We start from the raw sequence: 16658 nt of genomic DNA on the forward strand, positions 1-16658 counted from the left end.
TGCTCTTTCAGAAACTGATCTGAGCGCAGTTTCACCGTGAGCGCGCTGACAGTTTCCTGTGGACGTCTGCGTGTTTAGCGAGTGAAGCCAAATGTTTTCCAAGCCTCCAGTGTTTGTTTTGAGGCGCTTGAGAAGCAGGTGGGTGGAGACAAGGATCACTGAGGCTCTGCAAGGTGAGGACAAATGTGAACCTAGTCTTTGCCGTGCTTCACAGTCGAAACCTTTTTTCTCTTCACCTGTAGCACATAGTCCGGTTGGACCAGCCCCACCCATCTGACACTCTCCAAGGTAAAAACAAGCAAACCAACAACAGCAACAGTCACTACGATGATCAATGAGCTCGTGTGTTTCTCATTATTATTGGGACACTTTGATTGCTGAAAGTCTCAGCGTGAACTCCAGGTCACTAACCACTTATATACAAGCAGAATTTTTTAAAAGCTCACAGTAGAATATTTTTTTTTATCCATTTTATATTTTCTAAATCGAATTGAACAGGAGGTTTAAGTTTTCTTATACAGAGACATTTCATCTTCCGTGGACACTTGTTTCGTGCTGGGGGTCCCTGCCTGGTCAGCGTAGCTCTGTGACTTCAAATACAAAGATCATCCATGAGATGTCATTTTGGAGCAAAGCTTGACGGAGAGTATGTGAATGATTTCTGCTTGATCGATAGGTTTTACTAATAGTAAAATTAAAAATTACATTTTTTTCTCTTAATTGAAAGAAAAAAAAAGGGGGGTTGAGGAATAATGGTAGCCTGGCTTCTCAGACTTCTGCATCAACAACACGGTTCAGTTCCACTTCGGCTCCAAAGTTCTGCGTCAGCATCTTCTGTATCAAAACTAACTTTTCATTCACCTCCAACAGAGGAAGGGAAAGAGAAACTGAGAGCAGGTCATATAACCACAGAGTGCGATGTAGATGTGGTCAAACTGCAGAAGTGTAACTCTGAGCTGGTGTCCACCAACGTAACCGAACTGCAGAGTCCACAGGTCCACTCTGACATGTCTGTGACATAATGAGCTGATGGGACTGTGTTTCCCAGAACGATGATTGATGCTGGTGAGTGTGTGCAAAATCACAAGAAGCTTGTGACATGCTGAATGGTTCTTGGAGTTTTCTTACATCAATTTTCAGAATGGCTGACTGGTAATGACTGTGGTTTCAGAAGCAGTGAGAAGAAAAGACTTTTGGGATGAGAAAAAAATGATACTGTATGTTGTGATTTTCCTTCATATTTCATAGACCTACAACTTCATTGTGTTTAATGTCCCACGTGAAGGAAATGATTGACTTGTAAGAAAAATGACGTAGATTTGACGAGCTAGTACATGATTAACAATTTTTAAAACATTTTTTTAAAGCCACACTGCGGTTAAGGACATTAAGGAAGTTAAAGTCATGACGTTTGCAAATTAGTGACCAAAACCAAAAATTCTGTAATACGTCATGTAATTAGAATGTAATTACATTAGACACTATGTATTTTGTATTTCAGCTATGTATTTTATATGGTACACTGATTTAATAATTTGTGAATTACTTGGGAAGAAGGAGATTAAAAGAGTTAATGCTTCTTTTCACTCCTTTTCCAATGTGCTGATAAATGATTTTGCTTTGTGTGTTTTATGTCTCGTATTTTCAGTAAGTACTGATTTTCTTTTTTTTTTGGACCGACAGCTTGTATCGTCATTTATTTCAAAATTAATTAGAATCCGGAAAATCCAGACTATTTCAATTTGTTCACGTGGTTTGGCCAAAGAAAACGTGTCCAAACTGATGTTAGGTTTCATTAGTTTGGAACAACTTAAGGTTGGATGTAAGGAGGTTCCCAGCATAGATAAAGAGGGATGACTTTCCCGCTCCTAAAATAATGATGGCTGTTAACTGGAAGTGGACTTTTTGTTGCTTTAAGTGTTTCACTGTGTATTAAACCACTTTCTAAGTCTGAGGAAAAACAGCTAAATCAGAGTGATTGTGTCCCACCCCACAATGGGTCATTAACAGTGGCCTCCCTGGTGGGTGGACAAAGGGCAGCATGGAAAACTACACACAGTTTGTGTCTTAGAGCTTCACTTGTGTTTAGGGAAGGAGTTTCAAACTAACTACACTCTCTGTCCAACATGTGGACACTGTTGTCCTTCAGATGAAGGCACGCTGCCGATTCTGGTTCTGAGGACACTCACTTGAGGACACATCACTTGGATCGTCCACCCAGCAAACCTATTCAGGTTATGGGAGAGACGAGCCGCCCTGGAGACTAAAGTTAAGCTTCTTAACCAACTTACATCAGACTGAATTTGGACTTGGATGAACAGTGAAAACTAACAAGAAAAGTCCAGCTCCCCTGAATAACAGAGTCTTATCATTTTAACGTTAATCACAAAGTGATGACCTTTCAAACACTGGGAGAAGGCGCCAAAAATCTGGTCAACGCTGATGTAATACTGTGTTAACGTTACCTCAGAAATATTTAGATGTGCTCTGTTTACCAGTTGTGTGAGTACGTATTACATAATGAGAAAAGGCCTGAGCATCATGGTTCACCTACTTTGATGGTCTGCAAAAACCACCAACATTCCTTGACATAAACAGGTTTTATTGTGATTCTATAGTATTTTCTTCCCCACGCATGTCAAAAGTCTGTGTGTTTGTGTATTTCCCTGTTAAAATGACTGGACATCCTACCAAGTAACTCTGTGGCTTTTAGCTTTTTATTTGACCTTGTTGTGCAATGTTTACTCCTCAGATCAACACATGGCACAGAAATCTTTGTGCAACGACCTGGAAATACGGTGCTCTTTGCTACTACTGCTTCGTAGTGGGGAAAGACACTTTGAATTCAAGCTTTACTGTGTTTAAACTGTGGCTGATAAAAGGTTGAACCACCAGAGGACAGTGTTCACTGTGATTGTGGAGTTCAGCAGCCCACCGCACCTGCTGTGTCACATCTCCGTTCACGGTGAGCGGTGCCCTCTGCAGGTTCGCTGCTGCGTTACAAAGTGGTGAGTTGCACACATCAGGGTTGTCGTACGTTAGAAACCGAAGTCAGAACGGGAACTGGACTCAGACCGAACGGGCGGCCATGTTTTCAGGCTGCAGGCTGCACGAGGTGGAGGAGGTCAAAGAGCAGTGCATGATGGAACACATGGGCTCATGGGCTCTGAGTGCTTCGGTGAGCAGGCGCTGCTCTTCAGACAAACAGTCTACCTGGAGACAAATCAATGATAAGGGATTTCTGCTGTTAAGGACAATATTACATATTTTATTTCATTCCACCTCAATGCACATGCAGTTGGTTTAGATCGTGTTCATGTCCTAAGGGACAAAGGTGATTGTCTGAACACTGAAACAGGTTTTAACCTTTACAATCAGTCCTCCTGTCAATTGGATGGAGAGTTTAAGAAAATGACCCAGGTCATTTTGTGTCTCTTTAGTGTCCATGTTTGGTCATTATTTCTCTCTTTTTTTTAATCATAATTCATGTTTTTACACATATATCAAAATAAAAAGCCTTGCACCTAATCTGCCTAACAGACTGCTTAAGATGACCTTCATCATGCCAAATATGAACAGGATAAATTAGTTCAGCACAAAAAAAACCTCTTGTTGGCACCTGTCGGTTTTACGACACACTCGAAACACTTAAACGCTGTTTGTATGTCACGACAAATTCTGTAACTTAGCTGTACAAATACAGGGTATCGCAACTAGCGCAGTAGCTGACAGGGCCGTCAGAAGAGCGATGGGAAAGACGGCGAGCAGGTTGTCTACATTGTACAAGCCACATCGTAAGCACTGCACTGTACCTCTCTCCTGAGCTTTCTGTTCCTCTGCTCCAACAGCTCACAGGCCTGAAACACACAATTAGAAATAAATGAGGTGTTTAGAGGTTTTAATGCTGTACCTTATTTTTCCTTGTGATCTTATGCACTATGCACCTCTTTCACAAATATTACACAATAAAATTACAAGTCATGGGGAAAACAACAGCTTCGTCTTCTATGGCTCTGAAGAATTACAGTCAAGGGTGATGGGTGGTCTTGCAACGCAGCTGAGAGGCTGCGTTACCATTTGGGTGCGTGCAGGCGGAATGATGAGCACGTTCACCGGGCAGGAAGTGTGCGAACCATATTTACTACTGAGGTACAGTCTAACATATTGGAGCTCTACTCGTCTGTGCAACTAAAAGTCAAGTTATCTCAGCTTCTGCATGGGAATTTGTACCAACTTGTTTAAAATAGTAAATATTTCTGGCCACAACAACGTTCCAGCTTCTTCCTTCAGATCTTTGTCTGCAGTGAGGCTAAAGCTGCCATTTAAAGCGGTGAAGACGAACCTGTCTTTAGTTGGAAGTACGTGAACGTGAACACACACCTGATGCAGCAGGTCGGCTCTCTGCGTTTGTCTCTTTCGACTTTTCTGGGCTGCAACTCTGTTCTTCTCTCTCCTCTTCAGCCTCCTGCCTTCATCCTCTGAAACCTGACACACACCTACAATGCGTGAAACCATGACCTTTGACCTCCCTGGATAAGAAGCAGGCTGCACCAGCACAAGAAGCAGCTTCACTCTAATAGTTCGAGCATAAACACAACAGTGGGATCTTACCCGAAATCCTTCACAGAGGTGGTCGTTCTTGCTGTTGTTTTCATGCGACTGGCAGGAAGAATCGCAGTCTGACATCACAGATTTTTGACGGGTGTATAAAATTTGAAAGAGAAACCGAAGGAAAGGCTGCACACTGGCTCCGTCTGATAACAAAATGTGCCGTTTGTAGACTGGACATTGAGTTCTGTGAAGTAAAAAGCCAAACAGAAAAAACTGACTAGAAACATGCTGCATAGTTTCACTTCAGCTTTCTTTTCACCTTTCAATTTCGTTGCCATTTTAGAAGAAGCAGAGAGGGAGGTTCGTGCAACTCACGTGACTCCGGGGGCCACAGTTGACCGGAACACTTCAGGGATTGGACAGAAGTCCAGACTCATTGTAGCACACGAGTAATACGCACACACATACATGACTCACAAATGTGTCGTAATGCACAGATGAATATACTGTAGCCTCCAACAAGCTGAACTATACTCTTCAGTTTACATGCGATACAAGGTTTGAAGTTGAGCTACATGAGCAGAAGAGACAGGCTAAGACATTGTTGGCTTTGGTTGATTTATGGCATTTAGACAAATATGTATATTTATAGACTTTCCATGTACATAACAAAAACATTTTTTAAAAGCCTTTTTAAAATTTTTAAAAAAAGAGAGACTTTAGAGACATATGAGCTAAAATGACAGATTGAAATGTTTAATGACTTAAAATTAAGATGACTAAAATATTTCTTCTAAACCACAATGTTCATTTAGTAATTTTAAAAATGTAGTTGTATTTGATAAACACAATTAGAAGTCGTCTTTCACGTCGTACACCTTCGTCCGGTGCTGGTCAAGTGCAGCTAATACAAAAGTAAGCAGAAGTGAAGCAGAGGCCTACTGTGCACCAAAGAACAGTTTGCTATGAATCATTTAGTCTATTGGCAGAGTCCAAGATCCCAAACCACCGGGTGAGTTTAACGTTGTGGCTGACAAGCGTCACACTGGTTCACCCTCTTCCTCAGGGTTATGTTTTTTCCCGTAACAGTCTGTGGCTGCTGCTTCCTCTAAGGCTCTCTTGATTGGCTGCCGGCTCCTCGTAGGTGCGTGTACGGGAGCATCTGATTGGCCGTTGCCGCCGAACACGAGGCTTTGGATCTCCAGAGTGGTGTGACTCGGCTTCGTGTTGAGGATCTCACAGAGGCCTTCAGCTTGTTTCTGCAGTGTGCCGATGGACTGCGCAGAGATCAATACACGAGTCAATCAAACATTTAAATATTCACCTATAAAATGATAAAAAATAGACGTGAGTTTAGAGCGTCACCTTTATGATCTGAATCGCTGATTTCACCATGCGAGGAGCTTCTGTTGACAAATCTTTCATGATGTTCTCTGATAAAAACACACACACGTATTGTTACACTGCTGCACAGCTTGTGAATGTGTCTGGTTAGGTTTGTAAATCTGCAGCTCAGGGAGGAGCTGCAGATTTTGCTAAGATATAAACAAATAAATGATCATATTTTCAACATTGATGTTACCATTTATGGACCAGTCGATTTTATTTGCCTAGGAAGCAGTCAGTTGGACTTCAGGACATACAGCTGGGGCCAAAGTGTGACACTCATCAAAAATCTGTCTGTGTTTGGATACAACTCGTCCAGTTACCATGTGCCATGAACTTCAGTCCAGTCAGGATCAAAGTCAAAGAAACAGGACCTTTCTTAGATCAAAGTCTAAGAAAGCTCCTGTTTGCTTAGAAAAACTATTTGACCTTTGAAATTTCACTTAGCCCTGAGGCCATGTGCTTCCCTCTGTTACAATGCTACTTAGCCAGCAGTGTTCTGCTGCAAAGCTGAGACACAATCAATACAGGTTCACAGTGGCCCCAGGTTGATTTACCAAAACGAGCCTCTGCACAGTCGATCAAAGCCTAGAGAGTCAACCTTCTATTTCCAGGGTTTACATGCACATACCACAGCTTTTCTAAAATTCTTGAGACCACTGTGGCTGAAGTCACAATAAAGATCCATTTTTTGTGCAGAAAATCTATTTAGAAAAACACAATATTGAAAGTATGAATCGATAATCACGGACCAAACTCCATACATACACCACATGTTTCAGAGGAAGGCTTTTATGGACATTGTGTTTTGTAATTGTTAGGCTGATGCTGCCATTTTTGCCTTTTTAGAGAATATTCAATAACTACAGACTGTGCTACAGAGCCTGTACAGGATCACACTACCTCCAAAATGTTATGTGACTCTGCAGATAAAATGTTGTATGGTTTCCACATTAGTCTACTAAAGACTCACGAAACTCACAAGGTGAACAAAAGCAGCGATGCATTTAGGCTTTTCAGTTTAGGGTGGGTGACACTTTCAAATGTCCATCTTAAAGAGAAGTAGTTCTTCCTGATTGTGTGAAAGCAAGAAACTGTCCAGCACGCACAGTACAACTTTACCTGATGTAGGAGAGAGTTTTCAGTGTTTAAATACCAGAGACAAATGTCACAAAAAAAAGTCAGATGGAATCATGTTAAAATATACATATAATAAGTATGAGGAGAACGTGAAAATTATTTTCCAGAATGATAAAATCCTAATGGAATAATTTACAATTTGTCTTATTTTCCATAACTTTCCCTCATTCAAAAACCTGTACAAGTTTCTAGCTTTTCCAACACACATGGGAACCCTGTATACTTTTAGTGATTAGAGTATATATAAATACCTTGATCAATGTCTTTGACCACCTCTTGAGGTTTGACTGTGTTCTCATACAGCCCCTAAAAAAACAAACATCTCATTTATTGCCTGTGTCTCAGATCAAATTGTCTTTACTTATATTTCTGCACCTTCATTCGACCTATTTAAAGACAAACTGTTTTCCCACCATGAGTTTACGTTCAGCCTTGAGGGAGTGGACCACATGAGGAAGGATCTGTTTGGGGTATGTGCGGCGCCTCCTGGTGGTCTCAACAATGGTGTCATCCAGTAGGGCTTCGAGATCGAGAGCCTCGTCCTCTTCTGGGGACAATTGAATACAGAGAAATTAGGACAAAGCTTCACAGATAAAGTCAAATTTCACTCACATATGAGTATGACTGTGAGTATGATCAGGGAACAGTGAGAAACCTTCAGCGTCGAGTGCCTCTTCCCATGGTTGTCCATTCACCAACACATTGAGCTTAACAGCTGCCTCAAAGTTCTGCACAGATGCAAAAACATATTTCTACTAACTAACAAAATATAGAAACAGAACTGTATCAATGATGCATCTAAAACATATCAAACTGCATTTAGTTTCATCTTGACAAGTAATTGATTAACTGACATATACATCTCTATTTAATGGACAAAGCAAATTATGTTTTGCACCTAATCAACTAGAGATTAGTTTGTGTAAACTAATCATCTGTGACAGATTAATAATTTTTAATAATTATTTGGTTGTCCTCAATAAATGCTACAGAGCTTCCATCCATCAGATCTAAACTATTTATTTCAGCTTACAGTCTCCAGACTGAGGATACAGTTTACTGAGAACCTTTATAACATGTAGTAGTCGACATTTTATTGCACTTTTCTACCTTACTAGACAAAGCATTTCACAAAGTTGCTTCTTATTCTCTCTGTTTCTCCAGTTCCATTAACAAACGATCCAAAAAATGTGCTGGTGGTTTAACGTTGCGTAGACACGTTGTAAAATCCCCAACTTAGCATTAACCTTCCTAAATAATTACATGTAAACAGTCGAGTCCAACCCACCGCCAGCAGCTCCTGCAGCAGCACTCGCTTCGTCTCCTCCTCCATGTCCGGCTGTCCGTCCAAAGCTGTCTTTAAAACGTCTTTGTATTTATTCATTTGTTCTGTAAGCTGTTTTTTAGAAGTTACTTGAACTCTATATTCCTCGTTTTTGTCATCTCCGGTTGAGCTCTCACGCTCTACGGCCTCCATCTTTACCGCCAACGCTGTTTATATTTTTGGACGACAAAACGGATTTGAATTTCTATCTTCCTGGTCCGCCCGCTAAAGTGGCCCCTGCAGAAACACCATCCTGGTGCCTTGAGATGACCGTTCCGGCTATTTGTTGACAAAAACGGCCGTTTCTCGTCCCCGTTCGGTCTTTTAGCTCGTGTTATTCTCGTTTTAAATGGAGTATGGCTTCGTTGATTGTCACTGCCATATATCAGCCCGTGAGTTTGAAGAGGTAGGCCGTGATGTTTCCATGACGCTTTAACACGTCTTCAAGTTAATGTGTGAAGGTTGAACTACGCGGAAACGTGTATGTGAAAAATGGTTTTTGTTTTTGCAGGATCTCGCAGATGTGATCCAGAGGACAAAAGAGGCTGGTTTTCTACAGCAATCCATCACCAAATCATACTGCTTCTCAATAACCGTATCATATTAGTTGCCTGCTAAATCACATCAATATCGCTGAAATTTAAAAAACATACACATTGCACACTTATTCACATAGATAATGTAAAACCAGTTATGTTAGAGTGTCATAGTGAATATGGAGCCCAGCTGCTCATATTGATGTCTGTGGGGAAAAAGGGGGGAAATGGCCATTAATATGTGTGTGTGTGTGTGTGTGTGTGTGTGTGTGTGTGTAGGCTGGGGTAAAGACTCTAATTGCAGTTACAGAAGAAGTGGGAGAGTTTACCAGAGTCCTCCAGCTGCAAGAAAGGTCTGTATAACACTGGCAGGAATTCTAAAACATCCAAGAATGATACAGAAACAGGGGAAAACCAATCAAAAAAAGTCAGACTAGTGCAGAATAAAGACTCTGAAGGTGTAAAATCGTCATCATTCCAAAAAGAACTGGTTTCCACAGAACAGGAAGTACAGAACTTCAGCAAAGTGTTGTGGAAATCCTCCTCTGAGGAGCTGCCGTGATGAATCGTCTCTTTTTTAATTCATGCAGGGCATAACGGTGACGTGGCTTGTTGCCTGACAAGGATTTTCTCTTTCCCCTGTTTTCTTCCCCCCCCCCCTCTCTGGCTGAGAGGAAACAGCAGTCTTCTCAGGCTTTAATCATTAAAAATGAACTGTTTTTCGTTGCGGGACTTCAAACACTGCTCCATGCAATCGGCCCCTGTCATCCACTGTACACGTTCACGGTTCAAAGCACTTCACTGTGCGATGAACCCATTGGTTATCTGCTGTGCACATTCTTCAGTCCAATAAAACCCACTCACCACGTGCAGAGCAGGAACAGTAATCTACTATTTCCCACTGAATTCTAACATACACCACTAGCTGGAGTTGCTGCTGTGGCTGATGGTGTAAACAGACCCTATATGTTCACTTAACTCAAATGTAAAGATGGAAGTAAACACACTGTTCCCATACAGCTGCTCTCAGCTTGACAGACTTGTGTTTATTAATGTAAATTATTGTGTTACAGGTATCTGGATCTGGTGGCTCCGTGCTTTGGAATCCATCCATTGCAGGGTGGTGGGGGGCCCGAGCAGCACAGCGTGAAGCCTGAGGTAAGTGAGAGTAAGCGTATCCTGTTGACTCAGTGGTAGAAGCTTCAGTGCAGGGACAGAGTAGCTGGTTCACCATCATCCTTCAGGTAATATTAATGCATGAGACAGTCCTTAACTCAGTTAGACATATTAATCAGTGCAGCAAGTTTCCAATAGAAGGCTCTTAAAAGTGTGACAATCATCACAACAGAAATCTTGAGCAGTGATCCAAACACAGGAAGCAAGATGGAAGTTTTTTATTAATTAAAAAGTTCTTCAATAATCGTTTATTGTGTCAGGATGCTGCATCTGAGCCAAGATTAACTGTGGATTCACTTTAACTGATCACTGGCTTCCAGACAATACTAAAGGAAATAGAGTTTGGGTAGATGCTCATTGTTTCCTATTTTCAAAACAAATCCAAACTCTCTTTTAAAGAAGACGAATTTATAAATTTAGTTTCATCTATACATAATTTGAGGCTTTCACAAGTTAACCAACTTCAAAATCTGTAAATTATCAAATTTAACACACAATGTGACTTGCTTTTCATATACTGCACTGAATGTTTATATTCCAGTTTTTACACATTCACTTATCTAAAACTTCCTGCAACATAAAGACACCGTTCACTGCTGATTAGTGTAAAAATATTTCACGATACCACCGATTTTAGAAAACACAAATGAAACGCGAGAACACTGTTTTAAAGGGCAGTTTTGCATTTTCAAAGTAAACTTCTGTGAACGTCGTTTTATTGTGTGTCTGTGTAAATGGCATAAAATCTTAAATGATGTGTTTTCCACAGGACCTGGATGCGGCTCTGCCACTGTTCTACAAACACAGAGAACGTCTTGTTGCTGTTGGAGAGGTTGGACCAACAGTGGCATAAGACATTCGCTAGGTCGTTAGCCAAGTCATAACCCACTAGTCTCCTGCTCGGCCCTTAAACTGAGCCAGTTTCCTCTTTTTAGCCATGTCAGCATAGTATTGATACCTTCTCTAGTCCTTTACTGTGGCCAGAATCAGTCTAAAACCTTTTACTGCCTAACACAAAGATATGTGGCCAACGCCACCATCATGCATTCTTCACTGATAACGCAGCCTACTTACATTTATTACACATTAACACACACCGTACTTTACACAGTGCACACAAGCAAACACACTGTAGAGGAACAGAGGAGCTTAAACTTGTTCAAACTCCCAATCTCTCGTTCTTAAGTTAACAAACGCAGTCGGCCGCAACCTTTTCATTGTTCGTTGGATTCTGACGCTGGAGAACATTCCACTGCCTTCTGCTGGGGAATGTGTGTGTTTGTCAGAGCAGATTTCAGGCATCACAGGGCTAAGTCAACAGTTTCACATTCTGTTTCTACAACCGTTATTTTTGAGGATCAGGTTCAGAGTTCAGCGAGGTCTGGCCACTGCTGCAGTGAATACTTTTTTAGTTAGTTTCAACCATGGCGGTTTTTACCTGCAGCTTTTATTCTCTTTTGCTGTGGGAACTTGAGATGTGACCGACTGTTAAACCCTCAGTGCTACATGAATAAAACAGACATGACGTATCTTTAGCTTAACCTGCATGAGAACCGGCTCAGTTTTAAATGGAGGTTTTCTTTGTTGTGTGCACCTGCTTCCAGATTGGTTTGGACTTCACGCCGTGGTGTGCGCCCACGCTGAAGGACAGAGACGACCAAATGACCGTCTTTATTAAACAGCTCAGCATTGCCAAGGAGCTGGACCTTCCTGTGTGAGCACATAATGATAAAACATCATGTTCTCCAAAATAGGCCAGTTACAAAAGAGCAATAATTACTGCTTTATGGGTTCATCTGGGAACATTCTCATTTATCACGATGACCACCTGAAGGGCTCTGCAGCCTGCGGTGGGGCCTAAAGAGCGGAGACTCATTCCATGGTTCATGCAATAGGTGAAGCTGCATATTTCAGACGAATTCTGTCCACTAAAGTGTAGTAGTTAAGTTGAATGTAGAGTTTCGTTTATAGGTCGTTGCCAACATTTTATTCTAGTGACCTGGTTGATCTGTTAGAAAAATATAGTTTTACTCTTGTATTTTCATTAATCAGCACCAAAATGTCCATTTTGTTTCATTTTTAGTCTTATTTTATAAACTTATGTTATTATTGATTAACACCATGGGAACTTGATAAGTCCTCTTCAGTTTAATCCATATTAATATAACATCCCACTAAGTGCACTGTAGCTCATGCACTATGTAAATAAAGGAGGCTGAAGCTGCAGGTCACCTCATCATTTGAACCTGGTTTGCATGGAAGCACGTGATCAGCGGCGGCGTTTTGCCACATGATAACTGATTTTCATGTTGGTGCGTGTTTAAATGGAAACCAGGCCTGACTTGATGTGTCACCTGCAGCAGGGAAGATGAAAAACAAAAGATTCACAAAATAATTTTTAATATTTCCACTAAAATTTCCTTTGCTGCATCGATGACTCGTCACTCCCTGTTTCCTTGCTTTGCGCACAGGAACATCCACTCCCGATCAGCTGCCAGGGTCACCATAGAAACCTTGAAAGAACAAGGTTGGTGTTTTGCTCCACTGGGTAACGTGCTGCAGTCGAGTCCAAGGTTCTGACTTCATAAATTCTCTTCAGGTGTCGACCGAGCTCTTCTTCATAACTTTGCGGGGAAGCCGTCTATAGCACTGGAAGGTGTGAAGGCTGGTTACCTCTTCTCCTTTCCACCAGCTGTCTGCAGAAACCAACAGGTAGGCCGGAATCCTCACTTCTGCATTCACAGGTTTTGCATTGAGCAGGTTTTTGGGGTCTTATAGTCGGATGCACATACATAAGAACAGAAACATTAGCACTTATTGTTGGCCCACGGTTGCAGAGCTAAACTCGTGCAAATCCTTCCCCTTCTCCCTTCACATGGTGGAATTGTGCATAGCATCCACGGTTGTAAATGTGGAAATGCTCTTTATGGAAAGTAGAACGATTGGTAGTAGTGTCAGTATTTGCATTTGCATTAGTACATAAAGTCAGTGTCTGTGTTATTACCTCTGTGTTACAACCGTGTTCAGTGGATGAAGATGTGGGTTTACTGCTCAGATTATAACAGTGGTAAAAGTTTTCCCAGAAGCAAAGAGGTTAAAGCTTGTAACAGTAATAGCTAGTAATCTACATTAATGAAGCATCATGTCATATTATGACAGCCTGCAGAGGATGATGATGAGAGTTTTAATGAGGAGAGCAGAGTCACAGAGCTGATGTCAATACTTCTGCACAGAGAGACAAACTGATCAAGCAGATCCCGCTGGAGCACATGTGTCTGGAAACAGATTCTCCTGCACTGGGGCTCGATAAGGACGTAAGTTTCCCATCAGTGGAGTTCGCTGTGGCACGAGTGCAGCTTCTTGCCACATGTTTATTTTTTTTCTCCCCCGATCTCCCTCTGGCTTCCAGGTGAGGAACGAGCCCAGTAACATCGCTCTGTCCTGCCGGTACATCGCTGGCGTTAAGGGCTTGTCGCCGCAAACTGTTCAGCTGGTCACCGCACAGAATGCGTACAGACTTTTCCCAAAGGCAGACAGAGGCTAACACATACACTGTTTGTGCTACAGGTTTGTGGAATTAAACATTTGACCTGGAGGTCGTGCAAAGGAAACCTGAACCGCAGGCTTAGGCTCAGGGGCTCGTGTCTTAACTTCAACATGCTCACATAGACTCACATTTTTATTAATTAGAGAAGTATTTCATACCATGATGTGCTGCACAAGTAAAAGCTTTGACACACTAATGGCTTCAGAGACATTTTAAGGCATATTTGACAAGATCAGTTGTGTATTTCACTTTCAGCCAAAGGAATTCAGTTTTCTTAGTCACCACATGTACAATGTGATGGCAACAGAGGAAAACAACCAGGATTCCATCCGAGCAGCGACCGACACTTTGTAAATGTGTTGTTGTTATGGAAATAAAATACTGAAAAATGAAAAGTGCTCAGGTCCCATTATTGAGCATTAGTTCTATTGTGGAGACTTGTGAGCCCGGAGTCATCTACACCAGATGTGATTTATCTGCAAGAGAAGTGAAGAGAAGATACATACAACAGCTGCATGAATCGAATAGCTGATCAATAGGTGATTGTTTGTCCCCTGATCAAGATCATACACAGTTTTAGCTCTGGAGATTTTCAAGTTAAACCCATGTGTCAGAAAGTTGCATTCAATTGTATGTGTGGACTGTTTACATAAAGTATGTGTTTATCTTTTACTAATAAGTAACAGCTCCTATGTCTTCATAAGATATATTGGTAAAACCTTTAAAATATGTATTTGTTTTTTTCCTTTGCGCTTATCCTGTGGTCATCCATGTTAGTAACTACTTAGTTACTAGTTAGTTAGTAAATAATTCTAATAATATATTGTAATAATATTGTAGTAATAGCTTATAAATGGCAAATAGCGAAAGGAAAAATTACACCATAGCTCGAAATCCCCTCACAAATAATATATTTGTTATTTATGTTTTTTCCTAAAAAAAGTAGGAAAAAACATAAATCCTTATAAACCTGAATCAGACCCTGTCAAGTCTTACAGCTTTCTTCAAAGTGTCTTCTCTCTGGAAGATTGAGGGGGGGCGGCCACCGTGTGCAAGCCCCTCTGCGCTGTGGTCCGACGGTCAGAGCGGTGAGGAGGACCGGGCTGGTCCTCAGGTGACCGCCGTAGTGCCTTCTCTCTGTCCTCTCCCAGCTCTGCCGGGGGCTCATTTCCACCCGACACCACGTCTCCCTCCTTAAATTCAGCTCGAGAAGAACCTGCTCATCAGGGCCAGACATGATTTTTCTGTTGCTACATGCAGTATTTGTTGGTGCGTATCCAACATGGAGTTGGACTGTGGTGCTCACATTGCCACAGCAACACGAAACCTGAAGCTACCTGAGCGTCAAGGATCTTCGAAGATACGCAGGACGCCCACTGTACCAACTGCAGCAGTGACAATGGCAAACACAGGCAAAACTGTGTATATGCTCCTTTATTTACTTTCTGTTAGACTAAAGGAACTCGTCCTAAAATGTGGTGATGTGTGTCTAATGGCCAAAGTAAACAGAGTCATCTTACTATCCATTGTCTGAAAATCATGTCATTTTTGTCCTGTTGGTACCAGAAAAAGAAGACAGAGTGAGTGCTCACCTTATTCACACAAATGCTCAGTTCTTTGACCTCTAAAAAAAACACCTGGTAACAGAACAGTTTCAAGTGACCTTAAAAAACAAGTAATTTGGAATAGGAATTGTGTTTCTGCTTACAAATACTTACACTACACAATAAAAGGCAGCATTACTATTTCAAACAACAGAATCATTTTAAGTTGAGTGTACTGTCTGTCAAACAACCCATGTATTTAAGTTGGGCCTTCTCATGTGACATTTCCTACAACTTTGAATGTCTGAGTTGTGCAGCAGAAGAGTAATCTGATTTACTCGTTAAAACCCTGCAAACCCATTGCCTTAAATAGATCAAGTACCAGCTACTTGTGTAACTCTAGTATTCCAAAAATTGTTATACATGACTTTCTACTTTGGTCACAAACTTATGAACATGCATTGTTTTTTTTTACTGTACCACAATATTATATCATTATACTACTAAGCTAAGCTCTTGACCTTTCCAGCCCTTCCATCTCCCCTATCTGTGCTCCTTTATTCACTTAACTGTAATTATCCAGTGCTCAGATCATTCCCACCAAGGTGTAATATGTTGTACACGCTGTACTGCAGTAATGTGAAATATATTTTACTTGCCAACCACATGTCGAAGTGTCCCTGGGCAAGACCCCGAACCCCCCAACAGCCCATCCCCGTCCCCAGCCCCGCAGTGCGGGTCCAAAGCCTGCTCAGGAATTAGGGAGGTTCACGGGTGTGCGGACAAAATGATCCGCTGTAGCGACCCTGAACTTACAGGATGAGCCGAAAAAATATTACTTGCAGCAACGTACTTTTGGACATGTTGACCTTCCATCCATCCTTAGAAAACGCCACCAGCAGACGAAGCTCAATAATCCACTGCACTGCGCTGCTTTGGCCCCATGAGCTCTGATAATACTTGCCTACAAGTTTTTTAAGCACCTTTGTGTTAATTACCTGTTTATACTCTTTTGAGTTGGCTTCACTGAAAGATAAATGAGTAAAGGGGTTTGTTCACTCTGATGTGATGGAAACTAGTTCGAATTGCACATTGTTGATTGCTGAGTAATGATAACTGAAGAATCTAAGTCAGGACAGCTATTGGTGATATTTCACCGTTTGAATCTCACGGTGGAGAGTGGGATGGAACATGTGAGATGCTGATGACATCTTAGCACTTACCATTCTGACTCCAGCTGTCCTATGACGTACAGCTGTCCTATGACGTACAGCTGTCCTATGAAGTACAGCTGTCCTATGAAGTACAGCTGTCCTATGAAGTACAGCTGTCCTATGACGTACAGCTGTCTTATGGTAAAATAATGCATTGTCTAAAACGATAACGAGTGATAACGGTCATTAAACAGGACTCTTATTCTACTTTTTTCAATCTGTAGTCTGCACATTATCGGT

General features: G+C 41.5%; 3 protein-coding genes across 7 annotated transcripts; 1 reads left to right on the top strand and 2 right to left on the bottom strand.

Moving 5' to 3' along the window:
• Positions 1–2691: 2691 nt before the first annotated feature.
• Positions 2692–5139, bottom strand: batf3 (basic leucine zipper transcription factor, ATF-like 3). 3 transcript variants are annotated; one of them, XM_067482198.1, is made up of 5 exons: positions 4927–5139; positions 4612–4795; positions 4381–4485; positions 3813–3857; positions 2699–3213 (listed from the first exon to the last, which is right to left on the bottom strand). In XM_067482198.1, the coding sequence occupies exons 1-5, from the start codon at positions 5019–5021 to the stop codon at positions 3070–3072; spliced, it is 573 nt and encodes a 190-aa protein (XP_067338299.1). In that variant the 5' UTR covers positions 5022–5139; the 3' UTR covers positions 2699–3069. The 3 variants fall into 3 exon arrangements, with proteins under 3 accessions (XP_067338301.1, XP_067338299.1, XP_067338300.1); XM_067482199.1 differs by having other exon boundaries at positions 3098–3209; XM_067482200.1 differs by lacking the exon at positions 4381–4485 and having other exon boundaries at positions 2692–3213.
• A 147-nt stretch (positions 5140–5286) lies between these two features.
• nsl1 (NSL1 component of MIS12 kinetochore complex) lies at positions 5287–8554 on the bottom strand. Its single transcript, XM_067482193.1, has 6 exons — positions 8366–8554; positions 7733–7805; positions 7491–7624; positions 7329–7383; positions 5917–5984; positions 5287–5828 (listed from the first exon to the last, which is right to left on the bottom strand). Exons 1-6 carry the CDS (start codon positions 8552–8554, stop codon positions 5592–5594), a joined length of 756 nt encoding a protein of 251 aa, XP_067338294.1. The 3' UTR covers positions 5287–5591.
• Positions 8555–8665: 111 nt separating this feature from the next.
• Positions 8666–15184, top strand: tatdn3 (TatD DNase domain containing 3). Of its 3 annotated transcripts, none has more exons than XM_067482192.1 (11): positions 8666–8807; positions 8913–8945; positions 9217–9290; positions 10011–10095; positions 10883–10945; positions 11718–11827; positions 12585–12640; positions 12713–12825; positions 13347–13427; positions 13523–13680; positions 14659–15184. In XM_067482192.1, the coding sequence occupies exons 1-10, from the start codon at positions 8751–8753 to the stop codon at positions 13655–13657; spliced, it is 807 nt and encodes a 268-aa protein (XP_067338293.1). In that variant the 5' UTR covers positions 8666–8750; the 3' UTR covers positions 13658–13680; positions 14659–15184. The 3 variants fall into 3 exon arrangements, 2 of the variants coding, with proteins under 2 accessions (XP_067338293.1, XP_067338292.1); XM_067482191.1 differs by lacking the exon at positions 14659–15184 and adding an exon at positions 13916–14624; XR_010911243.1 differs by lacking the exon at positions 14659–15184 and having other exon boundaries at positions 13273–13427; positions 13523–13664.
• The last annotated feature ends 1474 nt before the right edge of the window (positions 15185–16658 follow it).

The sequence above is a fragment of the Channa argus genome, chromosome 17, assembly GCF_033026475.1.
Source record: "Channa argus isolate prfri chromosome 17, Channa argus male v1.0, whole genome shotgun sequence".
Classification (NCBI taxonomy): domain Eukaryota; kingdom Metazoa; phylum Chordata; class Actinopteri; order Anabantiformes; family Channidae; genus Channa; species Channa argus.